The sequence below is a fragment of the Xiphophorus couchianus genome, chromosome 5 (assembly GCF_001444195.1).
Source record: "Xiphophorus couchianus chromosome 5, X_couchianus-1.0, whole genome shotgun sequence".
NCBI lineage: Eukaryota > Metazoa > Chordata > Actinopteri > Cyprinodontiformes > Poeciliidae > Xiphophorus > Xiphophorus couchianus.
The window spans coordinates 32,607,201-32,631,514 of NC_040232.1; the positions used below are offsets into that span (position 1 = coordinate 32,607,201).

Genomic DNA, 24,314 nt, shown 5'->3' on the forward strand with positions numbered 1-24,314 from the left:
AGAAAAGTTACACCAAGCAACTGGGAAAGTGTTAGCTATTTTAGTAAAACAAAATCGAGGAAACATGACCATAATTTTTATCATTGTACTCACAACCTCCAATTTTTATTAGCAATTAGAGCCCAAAGTATCAAAAGTAGGATTTGCTTTGTATTTTCTAGATTGTACATACCTTGTGGCAAAGTCTTTCAATTACCATCAAACTTGTTTAAATCCTATAGCTGCCATAGAAGCTCACGACTAAAAGCTTTAAAGAAAACAATGAATCAATTTTCTGCTGCCCTATTAAGACTTCCTGTTCAATGAAGGTCCTTGTCATTTTTTGTAAAATCTCCACATTTACTACTGTAACAACACAAGTTACTGCTACAAAAGTTTACACAAAACAGATGAACAGATTCTACCCCTCAACACAAATATACCCAGAGAACGCCACGCTGAGCACCAGCTCCTACTCTGCAGCAGACAGATTCCCCATTGGGTAAATTCTGAAGCAAAGCCCATCTGTATGTTTAAAATGTATTTGATTTAGGGAATCTAATATGCAAACGCTACCCAATTAGGAGCAGACGTAAATTTATGCACAAACAAATCTGTTTTGCACAAAACTCAGGTCTGAGAGGAAAAGTGTACAAATTTGTAATTGTACAAGTAAAACTAAGGCATTAAATGTCACTCAAATGTTTATTTCTCAGTGAGCTCACAAATGCACATGAAATCCTAAATATTTGCACAATCAATCACTTTTACTAAATGGGCTTCATGGTGGTGCCGTTGGTAGCGCTGTTGGTTCTGAAGGTTCTGCAGTCGAATGACAGCCTTGGCTCTTTCTGTGTGCAGTTTGCATGTTCTCCCTCTAGATACTCTAACTTCCCCCCACAGTCCAAAAACATGATTGCGTAGTCAATTCATTACTCCCAATTGCCCATAGGTAATAGTGTGTGCATGGCTGTCTTTCCTGTGTGCCTCTGTGTTGCCATGTGACCTGTCCAGGGAGTAACCTCGCTTCTTGCCCAATGACCCCTGGAGACAGACGCCAGTCCCCTTGTGATAATGCAGCTTGGCAAGTTTTGGCAAATATTTTTGCCCAGAAGAAAAAAGAGCATCAACAACTACCAATAAGTATGTTCTTCTCTCGAAATAAAAAACACACCTGCACCACAGGCTTCAGAAGAAAAAGCCACTAGAGAGCAGAGTGAGGCCGCAGCATCACAGTCAGAGGAACAGTGAAATACGCGAGTCACAATTTGTCCTACTGTACTTCGTATTGATGATTACAATGATTATTTTACTGTAGTTATTTGTAAGAAAATTTTCTATTTGTTAACAAAAATGCTTAGGCCTGAAAACAGGTTTTGTTCTTTGGTTTCAATGTAGAGTATTTAATTATGCTGTATAACAATTATAAAAAATAAAGGTAACTACTTCACGGATTTCGCCTTTCATGGTGGAACCTAACCCCCGCGAAAAATGAGGGTTCACTGTAATTACTATAATCTCTTCAATATGACTAAACAGATTGTAGTCCAGGTATAAAAACTCAAAGTGCAACTGAAACATCACAGCGAACAGGACAAAGTGTTAACTTTGGCTGACCAAACTGTTCATTGAGACTATAATTTGACATCCCAATTTCGGCTGTGGTCATATTGTGAATTTCACTGATATGAGTGAGGCAGCAGAGTCCACCCACTGTCTCTGCCATTACTCTGCTCCCTCCTGAGGGCTCATCTTCGAGAGAGAAGGTCTAAGAGCATGGATTGGCCTTGGGCTTCTCATCTCAGTTTTATTGCTCTCCTCCTTTCATCCCTCTGTTCTCTCTCTTCCTCTCTGTTGCTGTCAGCTCGTTAAAGTGAGTGAGAACCTGTCATCTTTGTCTTCTGAATGGCCGACCATAAAGATGATGAGTGAACTTGGGAGTTTTGAAGCCGTACCCTTTCACCCGCCTTGGTGATGATGTCCCGGGATTTGAGGCAGTGAATTGGTGTCTAGATTACACTGGTTATCTAAACCTGTGCCATATAAATGGAGGAGTAATTTTCTAACATTACTTCTTCTTTTTTTCCCCTCCCCCAATTTCTCCAACAGTAACAGGCAACATGAGGTTCTGTGATACTTTGAAGAAGAAAAAACGGAGAAGACAAAAGAACACTGTGCTTTTGATGATAATGGGACAAAGTAGGAATTGAAAAAATTCATTTGTATTACATTTGTGTGTTTGTTTTGATTATTTATTGTAAAAATAAACTTTAGTAGAGACTTTCATCTTAAATTCACACTTTCTATTTTTTCATCTAGCATGTTCACACACTCTTTCTTGCTTAGTCATTCTCTTTCTACAATGAACCTATAAATTTTTTTTTTTAATTACCACCTTTCACTCTCCCTTTACAACTCTGGAACCTGATGCCATTTGAAATGAATAAATCACCCAATGACATTTTATCTTCTTTTAAATTCAGGCTTACCTTCGTCGCTTCATTGTCTTTATCGTCTCACTCCAATTAAGCTGCCTTTTAAACTTGGTAAAATCACACACGTCATTTCGAAGGTTTTGTTACTGATGTAGCTCAACAGCGTCTAATCAAAGTGAAATTGAGGTAACTAAAGGCATGAGGAGCTCAGTAGCATTTATTTACAAATCCTGAATTTGTAGTTGTGGCTTGCAAATGCTAATCCTAGTCCTGGATGTTGTAATAAGGTCATGCTCTTAAAAGGTGCATTTGAGTCATTTGAAAACATAAAACCTGATTTAAAAAATGTCGAAGCTGGACTAGTCCCTTCAACCAATGTTATTTTAATGCATAAGCCAAAAAAGGTGATGCACTGCAAGAACACAAAATTTTACCAAATGTATTTTTTTGTCTAGTTTCTAAAGCAAATATCTTAGTACACTTAAAATAAGCAAGTAATAGGAAACACCTCTCATAAATGAAATAATGGCCAGTGGAACTAGGACTTTTTCATGAGTATTAAGAAATTATTGACTTGAAACAAGCTTCTATATCTTGGAGAAAAGTAATTGTTTATACTTATTAATAGTCAAACCAAACTATTTTTGCACAACAAAGTTTTACGTCATTCGGGTTTAATATCATTAAGAACGCCAAACTTTCCCAAGAACTTTGATTAAGCAAGATAGACTAAATTGGCTTTAGAGTATTCACTTTTCCTGGCTTTTATATTCTTTGGCCAACTTTTGTTTGTTCTTAAGTGTGCAGTATAAATAAAAATATAAGTCTGACACTGACATCCATCGATTTTCTATATTCTTACAGGCAGATTGTTGCTCATGTTCAGTCGTTTGGAGAGAGGGAAGCTTCACACCATGGTTCCCAGTCAAGCACAAGACAGAGAAACAACCATGAAATAAACAAACATTATTCCTAAAGGCAATATAGATACCAATATGCAAACTTATACAGAAAGCCTCTGCTTGCATTACAGAAAAGCCACAATAACTAATTCTTGTTTTAAGATTTCATTCAAATGGTTTTATATTCAAAATCCCAAAATGTGTACGACATTCACCCCGCTGATTAGCTTATAGTACGCAAACTTCTGACTGGCTCTGTAAAGTCAAAATCCATCTTCCGCTGTTCTTAAACCGCTTACGGTTGCTGCAAGGCTTCAACTAGAGGATACGTTTAATTAAATACAGCTTTAATTGAATTTAGCTACCATTCGTCCTCACTAACCACTAACATGGCATCGCTGTAGCAGCTGAACAGTTGAATGTCAGCTAAAATTGTTTTCTGATTATAGTGCACATAGTGAGAACTTGCAAAGTCAGATTTCATTTATTTCTCTATTATGCTCAGTGTAATTGTACATTCGCATCATTGCAAGTCCCCCCTAACCCCTCCGAGGAACAGATGATGTACATAACGGTCGTAGTTAGCTGTGATCATAATTTCAGCCGATTTCAGCCTGTTGTCGTTTTGCTGTCTGAGACCCACAGAAACACAAAGTGGTTTTATTCTGGTTTATCTAAGCAACGAAGTTAAAACTTGTCTTCCAGCTTTAAAACTTTAATTACTACGACAAATAAGTTTACACAGACATCCAGAAGTTACTCGTACACTTATGAACTTACTATACTTTTTTGTGGCCCTCAAATTGCACATGGCTAATTGTTTCCATACGTTAAGGCCTGTTTTTTGCCCTTAATATGGCATATACAAAATATGTTTTCACCACTTGTTCACAGGTGCAGATCAAATGACTCAATTCATTCTCCGCCAGTGATCTATTGGTGTTTGATGCTGACTGGATACGAATAAAATCAGTCTGAACTAAAGGTCACTTACCTTGGCGCCGCGTTATACTGACAATCAATAAAACATGTCGTCTGTTTGCTGTCAGGTAGTGTTGGGTTATGGTTTGTTGTTGGTAAAACTGCTCAGTAATTAAGTAAACACTTACGTGTTTGTCACATGTAATACCACAAAGATAATCCCAATCTCTTTGTTACATGTCCTTCCTCTGTTTACAGATGTTCACAGATTAATAATACTCAATAGAATATTTAATAAACAGCAGAAAACACTTCAAAAAGCTTTTGCTGCTACTTCAGACTGCGTGGCTCTGTTTCAATATTTACAAAAAGTGTCTCTGTTACAGTTTATGGTGTTACTTTATTAAAAGGGATGCTGTCTGGTGGTCATTTTCCATGGTCTGCAGCTGCATGATATTAAGTGTATTAAAGCGTGTTTCGTCAGAAAACATATTTTTAAAAGGAAATTAGGCATAAAACCGCAACATATGAATTGTTATTTATAAGATCAACCAAACTATATTGCAGATATACTGTAGCTATAGAGATATAGCTAGAAACCATTTTTGTTAGGCTTGTTAATTTTTATGCATTTGCCAACAGACTGCATCATAAAATGTTGCTTGGTGACAGATTTAAATGGGGATAATTTTGCACTTGTGGATTTAATGAAGTAATAATCTTGAAATGCACCAAGTTATCCAGCTGTGTAATATATCATTATATTGATTATTACTTAGAAGGAGAAAAAAAACTTTTCAGAAAGGAAAAATGCTTGAAAATGTAAACATTTTTAATTTAAGCATCACTAAAACTACACCTGGATTTTCAAATTAGTACATAATTGGAGGTTGTTGTTTTTTTGTTTTTTTTTCAGAGACATCTGAAAACAGTAATGTGCTTCATTACATTACTGGAATTTGCTTTCCACCAAAATCAGAAATGCCCAGCTGACTGTCAGAGTGTTGAGGGTGAGCCACAAAACAAGGTGGATGTTCACACCATGTTGTTCCGAAGGATATTAGTGGAAAATTAAGTGGAAGGAAAACGATGGCAGAAATTGCAGAGACAACAAGGATAACTGCAGCCATGAGGAGGACTGGGAGGCAAAGCAAGTTAAAGAGACGAGTTTAAGGGAGATCCTCAATGTGTAGACATAAGTTAGAGTACGCAACTAAACCACAGCCAAAGTCAGATGAAAACAAACTTACCATTTAATTTGGAAGAAAATATAAAGCCATAAAGTATGGAATCCAACATAGTGGGAGGATTAGGGAAGGCTTGTCACCTGCTGGTGTCACCTGCAGGTGTCACCTGCGTTCGATCACATTTAAAGTCAGAAGAGCCATCTAGAATGATATTTTAGAGCTTTCATGCTGATAACCTCTAAGATAGTAACATCACTTCCCTCTAGAAGTTGGCACTTCCTAGGGAGCATTCAGCTTCTATGCACCACAAATCTGGAACAAACTTCCAGAAAACTGAAAAACTGCTGAAACATCAAGTCTTAAAACCCACCTGCTTAGAGTTGCCCCTGATTAGCAGTAAGTGTAACATTGATCCACCTATTTGATGTGCTTTTGCTTGATGACTTTGATGATAGCATTTGACAAAATGTAATGTTTATTGCTGGTTTCATAATTGATGACCCTACGATGTTTTTACAGTGTAAAGCACTTTGAACTGCTTTATCGCTGAAACGTGCAACACAAATAAACCTGACTCACACTGCCAAATTGCGGTTTGTAATTATGCAAAGAAGGAATTTGACAAAGTACAGAGCGCATACTTTACAGTAGGTACTGTTCAATGGTCTGACATTTGTAAACAAAATGACCTTCTTCTTGGTGCAACAGTATTAATGATTGAAATACACCTCTGTGTGTATAATGAGACTTAATGAGTTTTACTTTTGGACTCAAGTTACCAAAATGATTCTTTAGGTTATGTTCAAGTGTATTGACATGCACCTGTACTTGTTTCAGCACAGGAATAAAGGAACTATCCCAGCCATGCTGTTGGCTGACTTACAATTGATCGTCCAATTAAATCATTCTAAGCAGCGCCACAAACTGACAAAAGTTATTTTTTGTGAAGAAAACAGTAATATTAAATAATCTTTTTCTTTTCTGCTCTGTCTGAAGTCCTCAATAATACTCTCTTCAACATGACTAAATAATATCCCCCAAGGTTAGAACAACAGTGTACCATTTTCTTTTACCATTTTTCCTGCGAAAACACTAGAATATGTTGGCAGTAATGATTGAGTGTCAAACATTCGTGCCTTCTGCTGAAGCAGGCATCTGTACTAGGAACAAAAAAATATGAATCTGAAAACTGGTGCAGACCAAAAAGCCTGGTTGGAAAATATAAATTTTTGCCAATGAGAAAAATGAAGCAGCTCTGATTTTGTATGGGCAGTTTTTGTTTATTACTCTCCATCTTTAACCTCTTAGCATTTTTATCCAGAAAAAGGCTTTTTGGGTTTGTATAGTTTGCCAATGCATTATTAATATGATCCGTTTTTATATCCATTAAAGGAAAGACAAAGATTACCTAGGGTGTGCTGTTCATGCCAGAGTGATTAATGCATGCACACTGGCCATGCTGCGACAAATACAGATTGAAGTGCAGGATGTTATCTCACATCAGAGTATTAGCAAGCAAATAAGCATGACGAGGTGGTGTTGTGGTTGTGTTTGTTGTGAAAATCAGAAAATTTTAGCACATTAATGTTACATAACGCAGATTAATGGAACTACTATTTTGACCTCACTCATGGTATCACGTTATGGACTCGACACAAGCGTGACAAACGACAGAAAGACGAATAGTTTCCGTGACAGCAGACGGCAGAAAAAAGTTAAACATTTTCAACGTTTTGTGTGTGTAAATGTGTGTGCACATTTATGTGCATAAGCTTGAAATTTTACATGCATGAATTTTTGACAAAGTACAAAATGAGCAACCGGCTCATTCAGCTGAACTAATTTAGGTTGAGGACCATCGACCGCCGTCTCTGGTCCTCATCCAGATGACAAGTTCCACTGAAATGAATGGAGAGGGACATTTCTAAATTAGCGTTTAAAACAAAATGACTTCTTTTAAGCCCTCCTGAATGTGAAAACCTGAAGAACTGAGAATCTACAGACAAAATGTAATGTTTTGAAAACGTGCGTCCAGTGGCACCATGCCACTACATGGGCAGTTGCCCAGGGCGGCATCAGAAAGCATTGGGTCACCCGAGAACTAAAAAATGAAATGCATATCATCTGTCAGTTGTCCCCTGAGCAAGTTTGCTACCACTTTTATGCATGTGTGGTGGAGTAAGTTTCCCTTAGTTGCTGTTGAGTAATGAGAAACTGCAAACTACACTTTAATTGGTTGGAGTGTGCAAAATTGTGTGCATGTTTATATTTTAAGCTTACAAAATTAAGCATAGTTTGTAACAATAAATATACTAGATCAATCCAGTGTGCTTTTCTTCTCAAAGTTTGCTGTTGCTTCTACTGTGTATCAAAAGAGGATATTAAATATATAACCAGAACCGAAATCAATGCCCTTAGAAAACTGAAAGAACAAGTAATGAAAGTTTTGCTTTATTGTTTTTGTTGGATTCCAATTCAGCTTGACGAGATATCAGTACTAAGGCATGAGTTGAGAGTAACACTGGAAGCAAATGAGTTTAGTCAGCTGAGAGAACAGGGAGACGTAACACAGAAATGACAAAATGAGCCTTAATCAAGAGAATAAACTAAAATGCACAAAACCCAAGAATAAGTAAGAGGTGAAGTAAAATATGACTCAACCACATCATAGAACACAGAGAAATGAACTGCACTAGATAGATCCAAATGATTTACATGGAGGAACATTGGAAGTGGCTCTTCATCTGAATAGCTAAAAATGATAAAACAAGAGGGAATTTTGTTGTAGAAGTAAGCCTATCTAAATTGTATTGTAATATTTTGAATATCACCATAGCTGTGTGGGAGTTAGTTGCTTAAGACGTGAGTGGATATGCAGATCATATAACAGAAACTACATGTCTTATCAGCATTTCATCTTTCGAAGCCTCCCAGAGCCCCGAGATCACAGGCATGTTGCTGATTAATGTGGAAAGAAAATGATGCTCATTCATCTTTCGCCCCATCTCATTCTCCCCTCCCTTACTTTATTAATGGCTGTAATCAACCCCAAATAAATAATTTCTGTGCTTAGAACATGAATCTTGCTTTCCTACCTGTGGCATAAGTTGAACTGGGACATGATTCGTGGTGCAGTTTCCACCTTTGTCTCCGGAATCTCTCTTCTCTACCATTTCAAACTTCTGTCCTCGTTTGTTTTTTTTTTCTTTTTGAGAAGTCTAAAAAACACCGTAAGGTGACATGAAGGGTTGGTTTGGTGCAGCAGAGGGCCTGCTCTGCTTGTTGGCAGGTAAAAACACTTCAAATCATGCAGTGACCCTCTTGTTTCCTGCTGTTGCATCATTGACATGCTGGCTGTTTTTCACTTTGAAAAGGCCAAAAAGACATTTCTTTTGCCTTCTTTTTGTTTCTCAAGGTGTGAAGGCCCTGTGTGTTTATGAGTTGTGTTTTTGTTTTCTTTCACTGCAATGTTTTTATGCATCATTCTTGGGTTTGTCTTGGTTTTATTTGGTTGTGTTGATTTTTTTTTTAAGTTTTGGTTTCTGCGAGAAGCGCCTGCTGCACTCTTTTGTAAGTCGGCCTCTTTATGTTTGCCTCTTTGCTTTCAAGAGTCTAATATGGAGTGAAAATAGTGTCAAAAAGATTTGTGTGTGCGTAAAATGATTTGTGCGTGCGTAAAATGATTTGTGCGTGCGTAAAAAGATGTGTGCATGCGTAACATGATTTGTGCGTGCGTAAAAAGATTTGTGCGTGCGTAAAAAGATTTGTGCGTGCGTAAAAAGATTTGTGCGTGCGTAAAAAGATTTGTGCGTGCGTAACAGGATTTGTGCGTGTGTAAAAAGATTTGTGCGTGCGTAAAAAGATTTGTGCGTGCGTAAAAAGATTTGTGCGTGCGTAACAGGATTTGTGCGTGTGTAAAAAGATTTGTGCGTGCGTAAAAAGATTTGTGCGTGCGTAAAAAGATGTGTGCATGCGTAACAGGATTTGTGCGTGCGTAAAAAGATTTGTGCGTGCGTAACAGGATTTGTGCGTGTGTAAAAAGATTTGTGCGTGCGTAAAAAGATTTGTGCGTGCGTAAAAAGATTTGTGCGTGTGTAAAAAGATTTGTGCGTGCGTAACAGAATTTGTAAACCTTAAAAATAGAATACATGTTGAAAAAGTACACACAAATCACCTGGTACGCACACACAAAACTGCAGTTACACACAAATCCGGTTACGAGTGCACAACTATTTTTGAGACTCATTTCACGCCTCGGTGGAAGCTCCAAGATTTGTGTGTAGATGGTGCGTTTACATGCTAGTAAAAGCTGGGACATCTGAGTTTTCTTCGGAACTGTTTCTTTTTTCCACAGTTCAATACGTATTTCTCTCTTTACTTGTCTCGTGGCTTAGACATATTTTTGTGAGAGAAAAATACATAGGTCATTACACCCACGTCTACTTTTTAATACTATAAGATTGTTTATATATGAATCCGCATTTGGGACCTATTCAACTGTAATTACTTGGGTAAAATATTCGACCACTAGGTGGTGGAAGTTTATTCCGCTCTGACTGGGAAAAGCCTTCATTCAAACTGAGAGAAGAAACAAGAGAATGGCGGGTCAGCCGAGTGATCATGTTCGTGGTCTACCGTCCGAAGTAAGTGGATGTTAAAATTTGCCCGTTTTACTGACCGTTGTAATGTGTATTTTTTAGATTATTTCAGATTACGTTTTACGTTTCAAGTAGTTCGACCCAAAGTTCTCGCCCTTCTATAGCAATAGCTCATGTCTACGTTAACTAAGCTACTATTAGTCCTCGATTAGCATCGGTCCAGTTTAAAACAGTATCTTCCTGGCCCATTACAGCTATGTCTACGTTTATCACCATGCTCAGCTATTTTTATGATGCCGACAATAATGTAGGCTTAGGTGACGTCTTTTATTATAATTTATTATAATTATATTTTATTAATTATCTGGCAGATAATTTTACGCACGCACAAATCTTTTTACGCACGCACACATCTTTTTACACACGCACAAATCCTGTTACGCACGCACAAATCTTTTTACGCACACACAAATCTTTTTGACACTATTTTCACTCCATATCTAATATCCACAGCTGCGTTCGTTTCATCATCATCCACCTTAGTAAACATGGTGGTACGCAAATGTTGCTTGTTGTTTTGTCCAGTCCCTATTAGTTGCATCACGCTCTCTTTTTTGTTTCGCTCAAATTTGTTTAATGACAATCTAGCTTAACATTTGGAGAAAGGTTTTTGAACTTTGGAGGAAATTGGCTTGGACAATAAATGTTGTAGTATATTTTTCATCCTTAGAAGAAAATGTAATCAGTGTTATATTGAATTTTGCATAACGTTATGCAAGTTAAGTAGGGGCGATGGTGGCTCATGAGGAAGGAGTTTGTCCTGTAACTGATGGGTTGCTGGTTTGAACCTCCGTTTTTATTTTGCAGCATGTGAACTACAATAGACTGAACAAAATTATTTTAGCTCAACGCTCTTGTGGGATCATTTGTTTTTTTACTCTGACATCATGTGCGCCTTTACAATTTTTCCTTTTTTGCGTGGTTTCGGGAACTGACGGTCTGACGGGACAACTCCCTACTTCCATGCTGTCTGATCGTGACATTTTCATTAAGAAAAACTCTGACCATGTCATGACAGTATAACATGAGACATATGATCTGGGAAAAAAGAACAAAACAAGCTATTTTATCTCCTTCACCAATCACAACCAGGAGGAAGAGCTGTCAATCGTGCTTGTGTATGCGCTCCTCAATGTGCTAATGGCAAGGAAACAACTTACCTTTACAGAAAAAACTATTTATCTTAGTTTATGTCAGGCTTTGATGTGGCAAACTAACCTAGTAGAGAGCAAGGGGTAGGGTATGAGCAACGTGTACACAGGCATGACTGAGAGCGCCAAGACTGTCCTCATTGCTCTCATTGGTTGTTTCTGTTTCAAATTATGCTGTCAGAACATATGGACAGATCTTTAAAAATCTGTTCAAAAAATAAACTACTAATAATTATTAAATTAAAAAGTAACATACTGTATCTTTAAGAGTAGTAAAAGACTCAGATTGGTATTTGGGAACAAAATCCTAATCTGGGTATTCTTAGGTTGTAGGTTATGATTTAGATATAAAATATGACTGAATCAGGAGAGAAACTGTATTAGTGAAATTAGAGATAACGCATTCAGTATTCTAATAAATTATTGCTATGTAAGCTGGATGTCCCTGTTTGGCCATTTTCTTTTCTTTTTTTTAAGAAAAAAGACTGGTGAGGGAATTGGGCAGCAGTCACACCGGGCCTCCTCTGCTTTGGTATTCACCGCGAATGTACAAAAGCAAGCACTTGCGGGCATTTCATCTACCCGTGCTGCTAATTGAAATGGTCCTGTATCTCTTGTACAGGCTAAAAAAAAGTTGGTCCTCTGGTGGGTTTCAAGTCATGAATGCTAATAAGGTGGAGCTTCTCCCTCCCCCGAGTGCGTGAGGTTTTCCGGGGAGGAGAAATCACCATCTTTCTTTGAGGATTTTTTTGAACCTCCCTTTGAGAGCGTCGATGGCGAATGGAGAACATGTGCGGTTGCTCCTGTCTTTCAGTGCGTTTGTGTTCATTTTAATTCTGGTGCTGAGTCAGCACAAGAGCAACAGGGGAAGATGGGGAGCGGGGTGCAGCGGGAATGAGATCAAGAAGCCAAGGGGATTTCTGGTGCCTGAAAGATGAAACTCCACAAGAGGATTCATCTTGTCCTATTTTATATAGTCAGTCAGTTACTGAAATTTTCCACAGCGCTTAGGTTTGACGATGTTTGCATATTGCAGCTCGCTATTGATGAAACAGTTACTTGCATGCACGGTTTTGACTGAAATGTAGGCTTAAGTGCGGTTATGCGAGTGCATAAGTTTTGCTTCCTTGCAAATATGAATTCAAATCTATTCTGTTACAGTTAAAAAAGAATCTCAATAAGCCACAACTAGTGAAACATGGTCGACTGAAGCCGACTGCCAGGCCCAATACTTGAAAAACAGACTAGCTCTAGTGTCTGCAGAGGAAGCACATAATGCTTAAGGCGTACATAAGAGCTGGAATACTTTTCTTACTGAGGGAAGAGGCTTTAGCGAGTTTAGCAGTGAAAAGTGAGCTATAAGAGATTTCAAAACTTCAGAGAGAGAAATAATATATACAACGTCTGGCCTGCCAATGGTAATATAGCGGCTATTCATGGTTTTTCATGCTTTCATCAAAATGAAAATTTCAGTTCCGGAAACAGAAAACACCATTCATGTCATTTGGCTGTCAGACTGTTATTGTAGCTATCCATTTCTGTGAGATTTTATGTTTATGTGTGGCCAACAGCTACAGTCTGGTTTGAGCAAAGACATGAAAAAAACTAACAAAAACAACAAACAAAACAACCAATTTGGTCGAGGGCATTTTTGACATGATTAATTTGTTTATAATGATTTCCCCAACGTGTTCAGTGAGTCAGGTTTTGAAAATGTGCAGCAAGTCACATCTGAACCTTAAATCTAAAAAATGGAAGTGAAGCAGAGAACATTATGTCCAAGAGCGCTAAATATACATGTGTTGTTTCTAGAAATGGCAATCCGTGCTAGAGGTTCACTGATGTATTGCAAAACAGTCATTGATCAGGATTTACTAATTTTTTTTTTTTTACACAATTCACATTAGCCCTCTTGTCACATCTAAAGCTCAAAAATACTTGGATTTACTTCTTTTTGTTCAGAAAATGCAGATAAGGAAAATTTACACAGCTAAAGATACTTACATCAATACAAGTTTGCATTTTTGATGCAAAAATGTGCAACAGCTACACATTTTCACATAACTATATGATAACAAATGTGAAAATATATGATACATTAAAAAGATGTAGTAAGGTCACTAAAATAAGTGTGATGTATCATAAACTAGTGAAGCTTGCCTTGAAAACATGATTTTATATAAAGAAAAAAAAGGGAGCTGGATAGTTAATGAAAATAGATAGCTTCACTATGGTAATCAAAATGGAGGGGAAAGCATTTAGGTTTCAACTAGAAGAATACTTTAAATTTTTATGTTTAAACAACAACAAAAAAAACAGGCGGGCTGAACCTTATTTAAAGGGAAAATAGCATGTGTGAAGTGTCTGTGTGTGACGAGTGTGTCTTACCCACGGTGAGCTGACCAGTCAGTTGTCCCTGATCATTTCTAGCATTGACCGTCACATTTCTGTCTGACTGGAGAATCAGCGGACTGTCCTGTAGAGGGCAGAAGAGAGAGGAGAGAGGAACATTAAATATTTACTGCTTTTACTGAAACGGGGAAGTACTGCTTTTATTAAAATGTAGGTGAAAAGTTAATTAAGCACAATGAAACATGACGTCTGCATGGCACACATAAATAGCTGCTAAAAGCTTCTCATTGGACATGTTTCACAGTTTAACATGTAGTGATATCCCATTTTGTATGTATTGCAACTTGTAATAGCAAGTAAATAAGGAGTCAGTTTGGGGGTTCCACAGGATTCTGTACTAGGGATAATTACTTTCTCCTTATTTAAACATATTTAAGGAATGTTGGCCTAGCTTTGGTACATGGATTTTACTGTACAGCATATTTTAGATGCTTCAAACCTTCAATCGTCCTAATATTTTTTTAAAGGGACCAATGGACATTTCTGACTTTGTAATGAAAGTAATTTAACCATTATTCATATGTCAGAGAAGGACAACCTAAAACTTGTAGACAAGTTCAAAACTAATTTTTCACAACTCAAGTCTCAAGTCACTGAGTCCAAGTCAGTTTCATCCCCTAAATCCGAGTAGAGACTCGAATTTACCACCTGAAATAAATGTTTTTTCATCAAATCCACTACAACTAGCACTCCTCTAACTCTATGAAATTATACGAAAGGATTCCAAACCTGTATACTTTGTTCTTAGGCCTAAATTATCACATGAACATTTAATAACTGTGTTTAAACTTATTAATTTGCATGTACAGTAATGTTTGAATTTTTAAACACTTAATTCCACATGTAGAGAGAGAAATTGCCAAAGACATACATTTTGAGGGGAAACAAAAACCTCTGTCAATGTTTTCCAAAAGGAAGCACAAAACGCTATGAGCGATCAACTCTCCATAAACGTGACTAATTATCAAGCACATTTTTTCTGCTCACTTGATGGGTTCCTTTCACTCTTCATTACATGAGATATAAACTATTACAAACACTCAAGTCTCAGACCAGAAGTCCAAGTCAAGTTTTAAGTCTTACAAGTCTTACTCTGGTCTGAAGTCATTTTGTTTCAAACTCGAGTCACCGTCTTTACTTGAAGGTCAGTGGCCTCCAACTGCAAGATTTGAGGATCACTAAAAAGAAATGACTTTTCGATAGTTGCTCTCTAAAAAATCCATTTAAAATTTGCATTTTTAATATGGATAAGACATCCACATATTCAATGGGAATCTGGATTGGTGTCATTTTATTTCAACTGGGTGCTTAAGTAATTCCTTAAATTACTTGTGGAATCATTTACAAATGATTGATGACCATTGGTAAATAGTGCTAAGAGGTACCTGAAAATCTTTATCAAATTATTACATTGCTATTTCATTCGATTCCAAGAGAGAACCTTTGACAGAAAGTTCATCTTTACTGAGAATTTTTGGGCTACTCATAAAAAAAATCAGGCTGAATTGTGTTTGTGTTGCAGATTGGAAGATCAAACGATTGACCGAACTTTACCAAGGCAAAGGATTCAATGTTCTGTAAGGTCTTTATTTGTGTACAAAATAAATTACCTTGAAATTTCTTTTTAAAAAGCCTATCACTGCTGCTGCTGGCTGAAAGTTGAAAAGAGTCGCCTATTCCAAGCTTTATGTAACCTTGGCTTTTGTATGAATCCATTTCTAACCCAAATCCCCTAACAAATAATGCAAATAATTTGTAATAATAAATAATAAGAAAAAAAATCCAAAATATTTTGCCCAGATGGGGGCAAAAATAACTTGAAATTCAGACCTGGTTAGATAAAAAAAACCATGAAATTAGATTTCTGTGAACATTTGTTTAAAATATACTGTATAAAAACATTTTACCGTTACCATCTGAAGATGAGGCTTGGCATTAAATTGAGCCAAGGGGAAGCAAACTTTCTCCTATAGTTAAGCATTTCCTCCATTTCTTCTTCTCTTTGGATACTGCAATCAATTCAGTCGATATCTAATTAGTTTGCAAAACAAACGGCGTTTGAAATTGTAGCCATTGCCCCCCGTTCACACCTGATTCCCTCTGTTCTGCAAACCTTACAAACTTGGCAACCAGTCTGCATTGTCTATTCAAAACAGGATTCTATCTGGGAGTGTTTGCTTGTTTAAAAAAAAAAGTGTGTGTCCACAGTAAAAAAAAACAATAGCTTTAAACCTAAATGAGATAACTGCAGCCAAGACTTTAACCTCCACTCTTCTTCACACTGATTGAGCCCGTTTTATTTTCATGAACTACAGTACAAAAGTTGTGCGGGTTCACTGACCCTACTCGGTGGATCCATCTACTTGAAGACTTTTGTTTTGTCTTCTCCCGTTTCATTGTGTCTGACATAATTTTCTTTTTTTATTATTATTATAATTCTCTCCCCTCCTCATTTTCCCTTTTTAAATTACTTATTTGTTTTGACTGCATAAAATGAGCAGCTCACAGGTGACCCAATTTCCCTCTTGATTTCCCCCTACTAACATCTCGCCGGATTCCCGTCTGAATTTTAAACGAGAAGAGTGTTCAATTTGAAAACTCGTTGATCCGTTGAAATTGAGAAATCCTTATTTTCCCTTGCCTTTTCCATCCTCTTCACTTTCCCTTTTTTCATACTTAGTGGTGCTGTTTTGCCACGGATGAATATTTATTATTTTGCAGCCTGCTTATGCTTTCTGTTTTAGATGTCAAACCCGTCTGGACTCTATTTTGGAGCGTCGTGGTGGGGGAACTTCTGCAACAAGTGTCAAAAATGAACTGCTGGGCAGGTATGTTGGGGGCACATGCGAGTACGAGACATAAAAACAAATACAACAAAAACACAAGATGTGTAGAGAAACCGTGAGTATGTGTAACTATTTTGTATTGAATGCAAATAAACATCAACCACTAAAAATCTAAAGGTGTGAAAGAAGTCCTGCCCATGCGTTTGTACACACACACTTGACAAAAATGAAAAAAAGAGTGTAAAACCTCCATTGTCTTTATTAAACTCCATCTTTCCAGTAGTGGTGTGTCGTCTTTCCAGTTTGTTAAAATTGACTCCACAATGCAAAGGATAACACCTCGATTCCTGCTCAATGGTCTGTGTGCACGAACAGACCTGAACCCAATCGCTTGTCCAGCACAACCCAATGTGGACACATCTGACCACATCTGATCAAATGTGTCCAGCACAAATTTGACATGTGTCAAATGTGTAACATGTGGGTGACAAATTATGCTTTATTGAGTGATAACTAGCATATGGGTTGGAGTTGCCAACTAAAAAAAGTTACATAGATTGTACAGTTTGTAGGAGATTTTTAAAAAATCTACCGAATACAAATAATTTTCATTGGATGATAAAACTGTATAGATGTTTTACACTGCAAAAACACAAAACCGTAAGTGTTTTTTCATCTAGTTTCTAGTCCAGTTATCTTAGTAACAAACAAAACCAACTTACAAGTAACTTTTCAGAACGATATAGGAGTTTAAGTGAATAAATCCTTTATGTTGATGACAAAGAACTTGTTTCAGTGACTGATTATTTCACTTATGTGGGAAAAATTTCTTGTTATACTAATTGTGTTGTTACTGGGTGGAAAATACATAAGACAAAATAACTGAAGTAGGAGCCTCATGCAATCTGCCCCCTCTCATTTTCCCTTGTACAGGAAAGAAGCCAAAATAACAGCGCTAAAGCCTTTGATTTACAATACTGAAGATTTTGTTGGCTGATGTGCTGAAACAATCATGGTTTAATTAAACAGGAACACCAAACTTATAGAGCTTCAAAAGTGACCGTGACTATTAAGCATACAGTTAGAATATGCTTTCCAATGAGGCCTGTTTGTCAGATTAAAAGCATCTTTTGAAAATGTCAATCTTTAAGTCGATATCCAACATACTTCAATAAAGTCTCCATGTAGATGTAATCTCCACCCCCCCCCATTAGCTGGAAGCTAAATTTCTATCATGTTGTCAGAGATAAAGGCTTGAGAACATCAGTCCGTGTGTAATTAATGTGCATAAAGTGTTCCACATGGACCACTTTTCAGTCAAAACTTCCCTCGTGCTTTCTGGTAAAATCATTAAAGCATGTGAGTGACAGCAGCTGCGCTGGGAATTCCGCCGCAATAAAACGATGTTTGTGAGAAATGAAATCAAGAAGGAATTAACGAGGGTGAAATTCATTTAGAGCAATTTCTTGTTAAGCGTAAACTGGCACGACACTGGCTGCGCCGCGGTAGCTCGAGAGCGATCGCAGCAGAATGACTGCTTTGCTGCTCCGGTCCTTATCTGAGCGTACAAAGAAACGGACCGGTTTGAAGTGTTGCGCAAACGGAGCCGGGGTCCGAAAACAATCAAACGGAAATTGATGTGGCTTGATGAGGCTTACGTTTGTCAAAAACCCAATTAATTTTAAGTTATTCAACGTTCAACAAATCCTTTAATATTATATTTGTGGGCAGCTGTTATGAAATAGTAACCGTTACTAATTTAGTCATTTCAGCACAATGTTTCAACCGTGGGAAACAGAATCTGATTAGAATATCTTAATTGGGAATTATTGTAAAATTGTTTTGAGAGACAGAATTATTAAAGTACTGGTGAACATCTGTGCCTTACATTGGATAGTAACTATTGTACTATAGTTACTGTCTGCATTAAAATTTTTGCCTCATTTTTTGTTGCACAATGATAAAAATGTAAACATTCTGCAAATAATACAGAGATATACTCCAAACACAATTGTTCCTATTGGTTTAATTTTCTATTTCTATCCATAAATAAACCATTTTGATTCAATATATGAACTAATAAAAGAACAAAAAAAGCAAACTATGCATAGTGTGCCTTTTTATTGTCACAAGGAATTTACATAGACTTTCATTACTTTCTAAAGCTTTAACCTGACCCTACACCTAACCATTACTAGTTCATGCCTAACCCTATACCTAACCTAACAAACAACACAATTCAAAACCTAGTCCAAAGCCTAACCCATAACCCCAAAAGCAGCACCTCCTCTCATGGGCCCCATAAGGAGCAGTCGGTCCCCTCTACATAGCATGTGTTACGAAAATGGTCCTTACACTTTATCAAATACAAGACCACGCACACGCACACACACACCCACACACACACGCAAACACACACACGTAAACACTCACATCATGCTGTCTCTTGTATGCTGACACAACATGCACCAGTGCACCATTAATTCAGTTAATAGTTTAATTTCACTTTGATTATGAATACAGGCACAGGGCTGCCAGCCTGAGGTAGCTGCTGTAATTAGTCAGGTAATAATGAGCTGGACTGATGGCTCATCATCAGAGCCTCCAGACAGACGTGCAGATGGGCCCTAAAAACAGACCTGAGCTCTACCTTTTCGTGCGTGACGCCCGCCACGCCAACAGTTTTCTTTTTTAAATTATTTTTTTTGTCTAGACTTGACGCTCACACGTAATGTCGGTATTTTTTTATTTCAAGTGGGGTTTTTTTTGCCAGAGCATGAGGGTTTGATCACTTTCCTCTGTCACTTTAATTGAATTTATTTTCTTTACCATCTATTTTATGGTATTGAACATGGAACAAGTTTTAGTTTTATGCCTCACTAATCTTACCAAACATGGAGAAACATCTAGTTTTATCAGATCAAGCATCCAGAAAACCCCAGACTAGTTAATAAATTCTTATTCTTCCTAAACATGGGGAACCACTAGATATGTTTTATACTTTTACCCTTTAGCAAGCTCCTTACATTTTTATTTTTCTCTTAATTTGCTTTTTTTGTATTTCCTCCAACTCATGTAAACCACTTTGAATTGCAGTGTTGCTGAAAATGTGCTATATAAATAAAATGATCTTACCTTTACCTGGCCCCAATTAATATGTTATGATTTGCTATTTTTTTTAAAGCCGTAAGTTTAATTTAATAAAAATTTAAATGTAGGACGAGCATAAGAAGAAATGCTTTAAAATAAAATGAAATCTAGGTTTACAAATAGGTGAGCAGTGAATACCTACGTGTTCATCTGAATGTCTGGTCCCTCTCTTATGTTTTTTTTTATTTCTTTATTTACTTTAAATTAGGTCAAATGGATGAGAAATGAATGATTCATTAAGTGAAGGGGTTGAAAAAGACTTGTTTCAGTTTATTGGTCCTGTCAACTACTGTGCAAGTTCGAACAGAATACCAATCAAACAGTGTGTGATAAAGAACCTCGGGGGCTCCTCTATTTCACTTTAAACTTTGATTCAGCTAATTAGCGAGGACTGTTAAATAAGTGATGTGTTTGTTAGTGTATGGGGCTAATTTGTTGTTTTCGGTCCCTACAGCCATATAAAATAAACCGCCATGCCCAGGAGTGCCGTCTCTGGGTAGTTGGATTTAATATGTTTAAGCTTCTTAATGTGCAGTCGGAGCCTTGAACATCGATTTAACAAGACATTAGCGTGCTTTATAATTTTTTTGTTGTAAACAATTTTGAGATTGACTGATAGCGTTAAAATCTAAAGGTGGCAGCCAGGATAGGGGTTGGGGAAGTTTTGTGTAATGTAATTGTCTGTGTGCAATAAATGCACAATAAATACACAAAATACGGCAACGTAGGAAGGAACATGACTTAGGTTCTCATTTGCTAAAATTTTAAATGCCATTGTCAGAAATTACTGCAGTGCCACTTGAAATCCCAAAGGCTGGGAAAAAATAAAAAAATAGTGGCCAAGCAGATACTCTGTGGATTTGTTGGCTTGCAGATATTTACAACATTTTTGGAAAGGAAATGTAACATGTAATTGCATACATAAAAGTGAATATGTTAATTCCAGTAATATAAAAATGTCATATAACAGTAAAATAATATTAATAATAATAAAAGTGTTCTTTATTGCAGTAATAACCATGCAGGGAAAATTGTCAAAATAGCCATTTGGTCTAAAAAATTATAGATTACCATTACAGTTGATACATTCTATATTTATAGATTTTAATCAAATAGGTGGGCTCAGAAATATTGCTTGAGGTTAGTCTTAAGCTCCATTGTTTCTTCACAATGCCTATCAAATTATTATTGGCAGTCTGGAGTTGTGCTTTCAGAGTCTTGCTTAAACGACAATTAAAAAAAACAAATATTTCTGTGACACATTCTGATATTTTTCAACAGTCCAAAAGAACAACTTCACTGAGCTCAGGCACGATGCAGAACAAGCTATGCGCTACATCAGAAATACACAGCAAAAAACAGGATGGGGGCAAATGTTATGCTTTTAAAACTAATGAACAATCCGTCCATCCATTTTCTTACACCCTTGTCCCTAATGGGGTCGGGAGGTGCTGGTGCCTATCTCCAGCTAACGTTCCAGGTGAGAGGTGGGGTTCACCCTGGACAGGTCGCCAGTCTGTCGCAACTAATAAACAAATCAAGTACAAGTGAAATGTTCCATTTTACTGGGGAAATGAATGACCAATGCACAGAAATAAAAAGCACTTGGTAGAGACTCGGAGTCGAGGTGGAAATGAGTAGTGGAGGTAAGCAGGGGACTCCCATCTCCACAGCTGTGGGGGGATAAATCTTCAGGAGGGAAAAAGGAAAACTGACGGGATGAGAAAAATGGAGGCGAGGCCAAAGATTTGTTTTGCAGAAAGACACACACCAAAGACATACAAGAAGAAATATATGTAAAGAAGCTGCCACAATGGCCCTCTGCATCGTTCATTTGTTGTTATAATGAACGATGCGTCAGGAACGCGATTTTTTATTCTTATGGTCAGCAAGTTGGTTATTTATTTATTCATGTATTTAACATCTTGATGTATGAATTTTGCTTTAGCCCCAGTTAATTTTAAATTGTAATTTGAAAGAATTTTTTTTTTCCTAAAGGGCTTTCAATGGGTTTTTTTTCTGCTTAATTCTCGATTTATCTTAGTGTCTTTAATCAATCAGTGTATTTTCTAATGTTAAATATAATGTCAGCACTTAACTGTCAACAATCATTCAAAGCGAAGGTAAATAAATCATAATTCAGACATATTTTAAGACAGATTTAATGATGCATATTAATGTACATGAACACACCTTATCCATGCCATCCCTATACACTTTAACAAATCACACATTTCTGTTTAGAATATTTTTAGAATCCATAACAAATCGCAGTCACACCAGGGAAAAGATAAACATGCCCTCTGGAATATATATTTTTAAGTTTTAGGGCGTCTGTGTCCAAGCTGTTGATGGATGTTGGAAGATGGTGTGAAACTCTGATGTCTTCCATTCTGATGACAAATTTCAGGGTTTTTTTGTTTTTTTTAACAGGATTCAAAATGTTTTAGGCCCCCCCCCCTTTTATTTCTGTTGCAAAGCTCAAAATGTTTCCATTTACAGCTGAAATGGCATCCCGTCATGTGGCTGCTGTAAAGCTTTATTCTTCTTTTCCTATACAGACTTTTTCATTACCTTGTCACCTCTATAAGCTAAGGGCAGTCCATTTCATCCAAGGTATACAAATCAGATTAAGTAAAAGGTGGAAATGAGTAACATCACAAAGCTGTCGACCACTCAACAACAAGAATGTTGTTTTCAAGTTTATTGATCGACTTAAGGTTATTCTTTAAACTACTAACTTTGGAGAAAATGTGAAGTTGTTAAAGCTACACTATGTAACTTATACAAAATCTTTTACATATTTGTTGAAATTGTAATTATGTCTTGACAGTATAATATGGAAGCTAATATGTGAAAAACAGAGCTCCTCTGCCTTTGCCCTACGTTACCCCCTTTCATTAGAAACAACCAATCAGAGCCAGGGGAAGGGCCTTAGCTCTGTCAATCAACCTTGTGTATGTGTTGCTAACATCCTCCCGCTTGCGCTCTGCTATGCCAAAGGTTCATCATAACAGAGGCCTGAATCCTCAGGCTAGGTAGCATGACCACCAATCACGATGTAATGGTAGGTTGTCTCTGCGCCATTAGCACATTTACCATCATGCACACAAGGATGATTGACGGTGCTAAGACCCTCCTCCCAGCTGTGATTGTTTTTGTTGTTTTAGGCTGGAATAGTAGCTCAGGGAGGAAGTGGAGGAGCTCAGTCTTTTCTCATATTATCTGTCTCATACCATACTGTCACAACATGGTGACACTTTTAACAAATATGTAAAAAATAAAATAAAAATTTGTAAGTTACCTACTGCAACTTTAAGGCATTAGATTTTTCATTTAGCAGCATTTTGACCCAAAGGAAATATTGTCTTACATATTGTTTTTATGTAACAGAGACAATGAATATTTAGAAAGACTCGATATGTTTCAGAGTTTTTAAATCTTCTCTTATTTATCCAGTTTTTCCCCACTTATCTAGTGGAAAAGAAATCACAGTGGGGTTAGATTATAAAACAATAAACAAAACTTTAAGCATTTCATGGAAGACAGGTTAGTGCAGTGTTCCATGGACTAAAATACACGCTGCATATTTTAGATGCGTTTCTTTTCCAGGACGCCTGATTCAAATGACTGCATGACCTCCTCTGCATGCCATCAAGTCCTGCAAGAAGTCTGTCAATCACCCACTTCAAGTCAGGTGTGTGACACAGAAGGGAAACGCATAACACACACGGGGCAGTGGTCCCCGAGGTCCAGAATTGAGAAACACTGGGTTAGTCCAGCATCTGAAAAATGAAAGCATATGGCAACACCAAATATCCCAAAACAAACCCTGAGCTACCTGAGCTGATAAGCCCGGAAAGAAGAGAATTAACAAAGAGTCTCACAAATATAAAGCAAGCTGTAGAGATCCTCGGCTCAGGTGAGCGAATGCGTCAACACAACCGCTATAATTTGTGCTCCCAGTAAATTAAATTTATGGTAGAGTTTATTACTATATCTGTGGTGATCAGATCCAAATGTTTGAGGTTGGAAGGCCTCATTACCATCACCCTCATATCTAGCTCCCTTCACATACTGTACACTTAAATCTGCGATGTTTGTATTTTTTGGGGGGATTGTATGGAAGCATGACATGTTTTTTTTATTATTATTCAGAACAAGTACAGGCTCGCTCAGAGAGCTGTTCATGTAAGGACCACCATTGGCAACATGACTAATCTAGTTTAATCTGGACATTTTAATTACATTTTATGTACGATTAAACAAGCATAATTGAGGAATTAAAACATTTTTTATTTCTTTTAGTCTAATCTGCAGCAGCGAGGAAACTTTAGCGTCTGAATGCGATACCCGAACAGAGGCCTTAATCAAAGCTCCTCCAGGCCTCTTTGTGTCATTTTCTAGCAGTTCCGCATATCTTTTTGGGTTGTTAGTGTCTCATTACCATGACAGGGATTTCCCTATTTTGGGTCCTTTCTTGAATGTTTAACCATGTAATGAAATCCCCAGTTGAGTAACTTCCATTGTAATTACCGAGAGTGATTCACATGGCCAGGGCATGAGAGGTATGTGGTGGATTCTTCTGATAGCAAAACATAGCGTAAAATGACACGCGAGACTTGCTCACAAAGATAATGGCTAAGAGTGAACAAAACAGGAGGGAATTGGTATAAAGTTTGGTAGATAAGGATAAAAAATGATCCATTTGTGGAAAATGGTTTAGTAAAAAG

At 37.2% G+C, this 24,314-nt stretch overlaps 1 protein-coding gene across 1 annotated transcript in view; it reads right to left on the bottom strand.

Annotated features, from left to right (window-relative positions):
* The window catches only part of LOC114145454 (zeta-sarcoglycan), a 345,347-nt gene that overhangs the window by 73,238 nt on the left and 247,795 nt on the right, over positions 1 to 24,314 (bottom strand). The window contains exon 4 of the mRNA XM_028019040.1: positions 13,622 to 13,709. Within this exon, the coding sequence (XP_027874841.1) occupies positions 13,622 to 13,709 (88 nt within the window). The remainder of the gene's footprint in view (positions 1 to 13,621; positions 13,710 to 24,314) is intronic.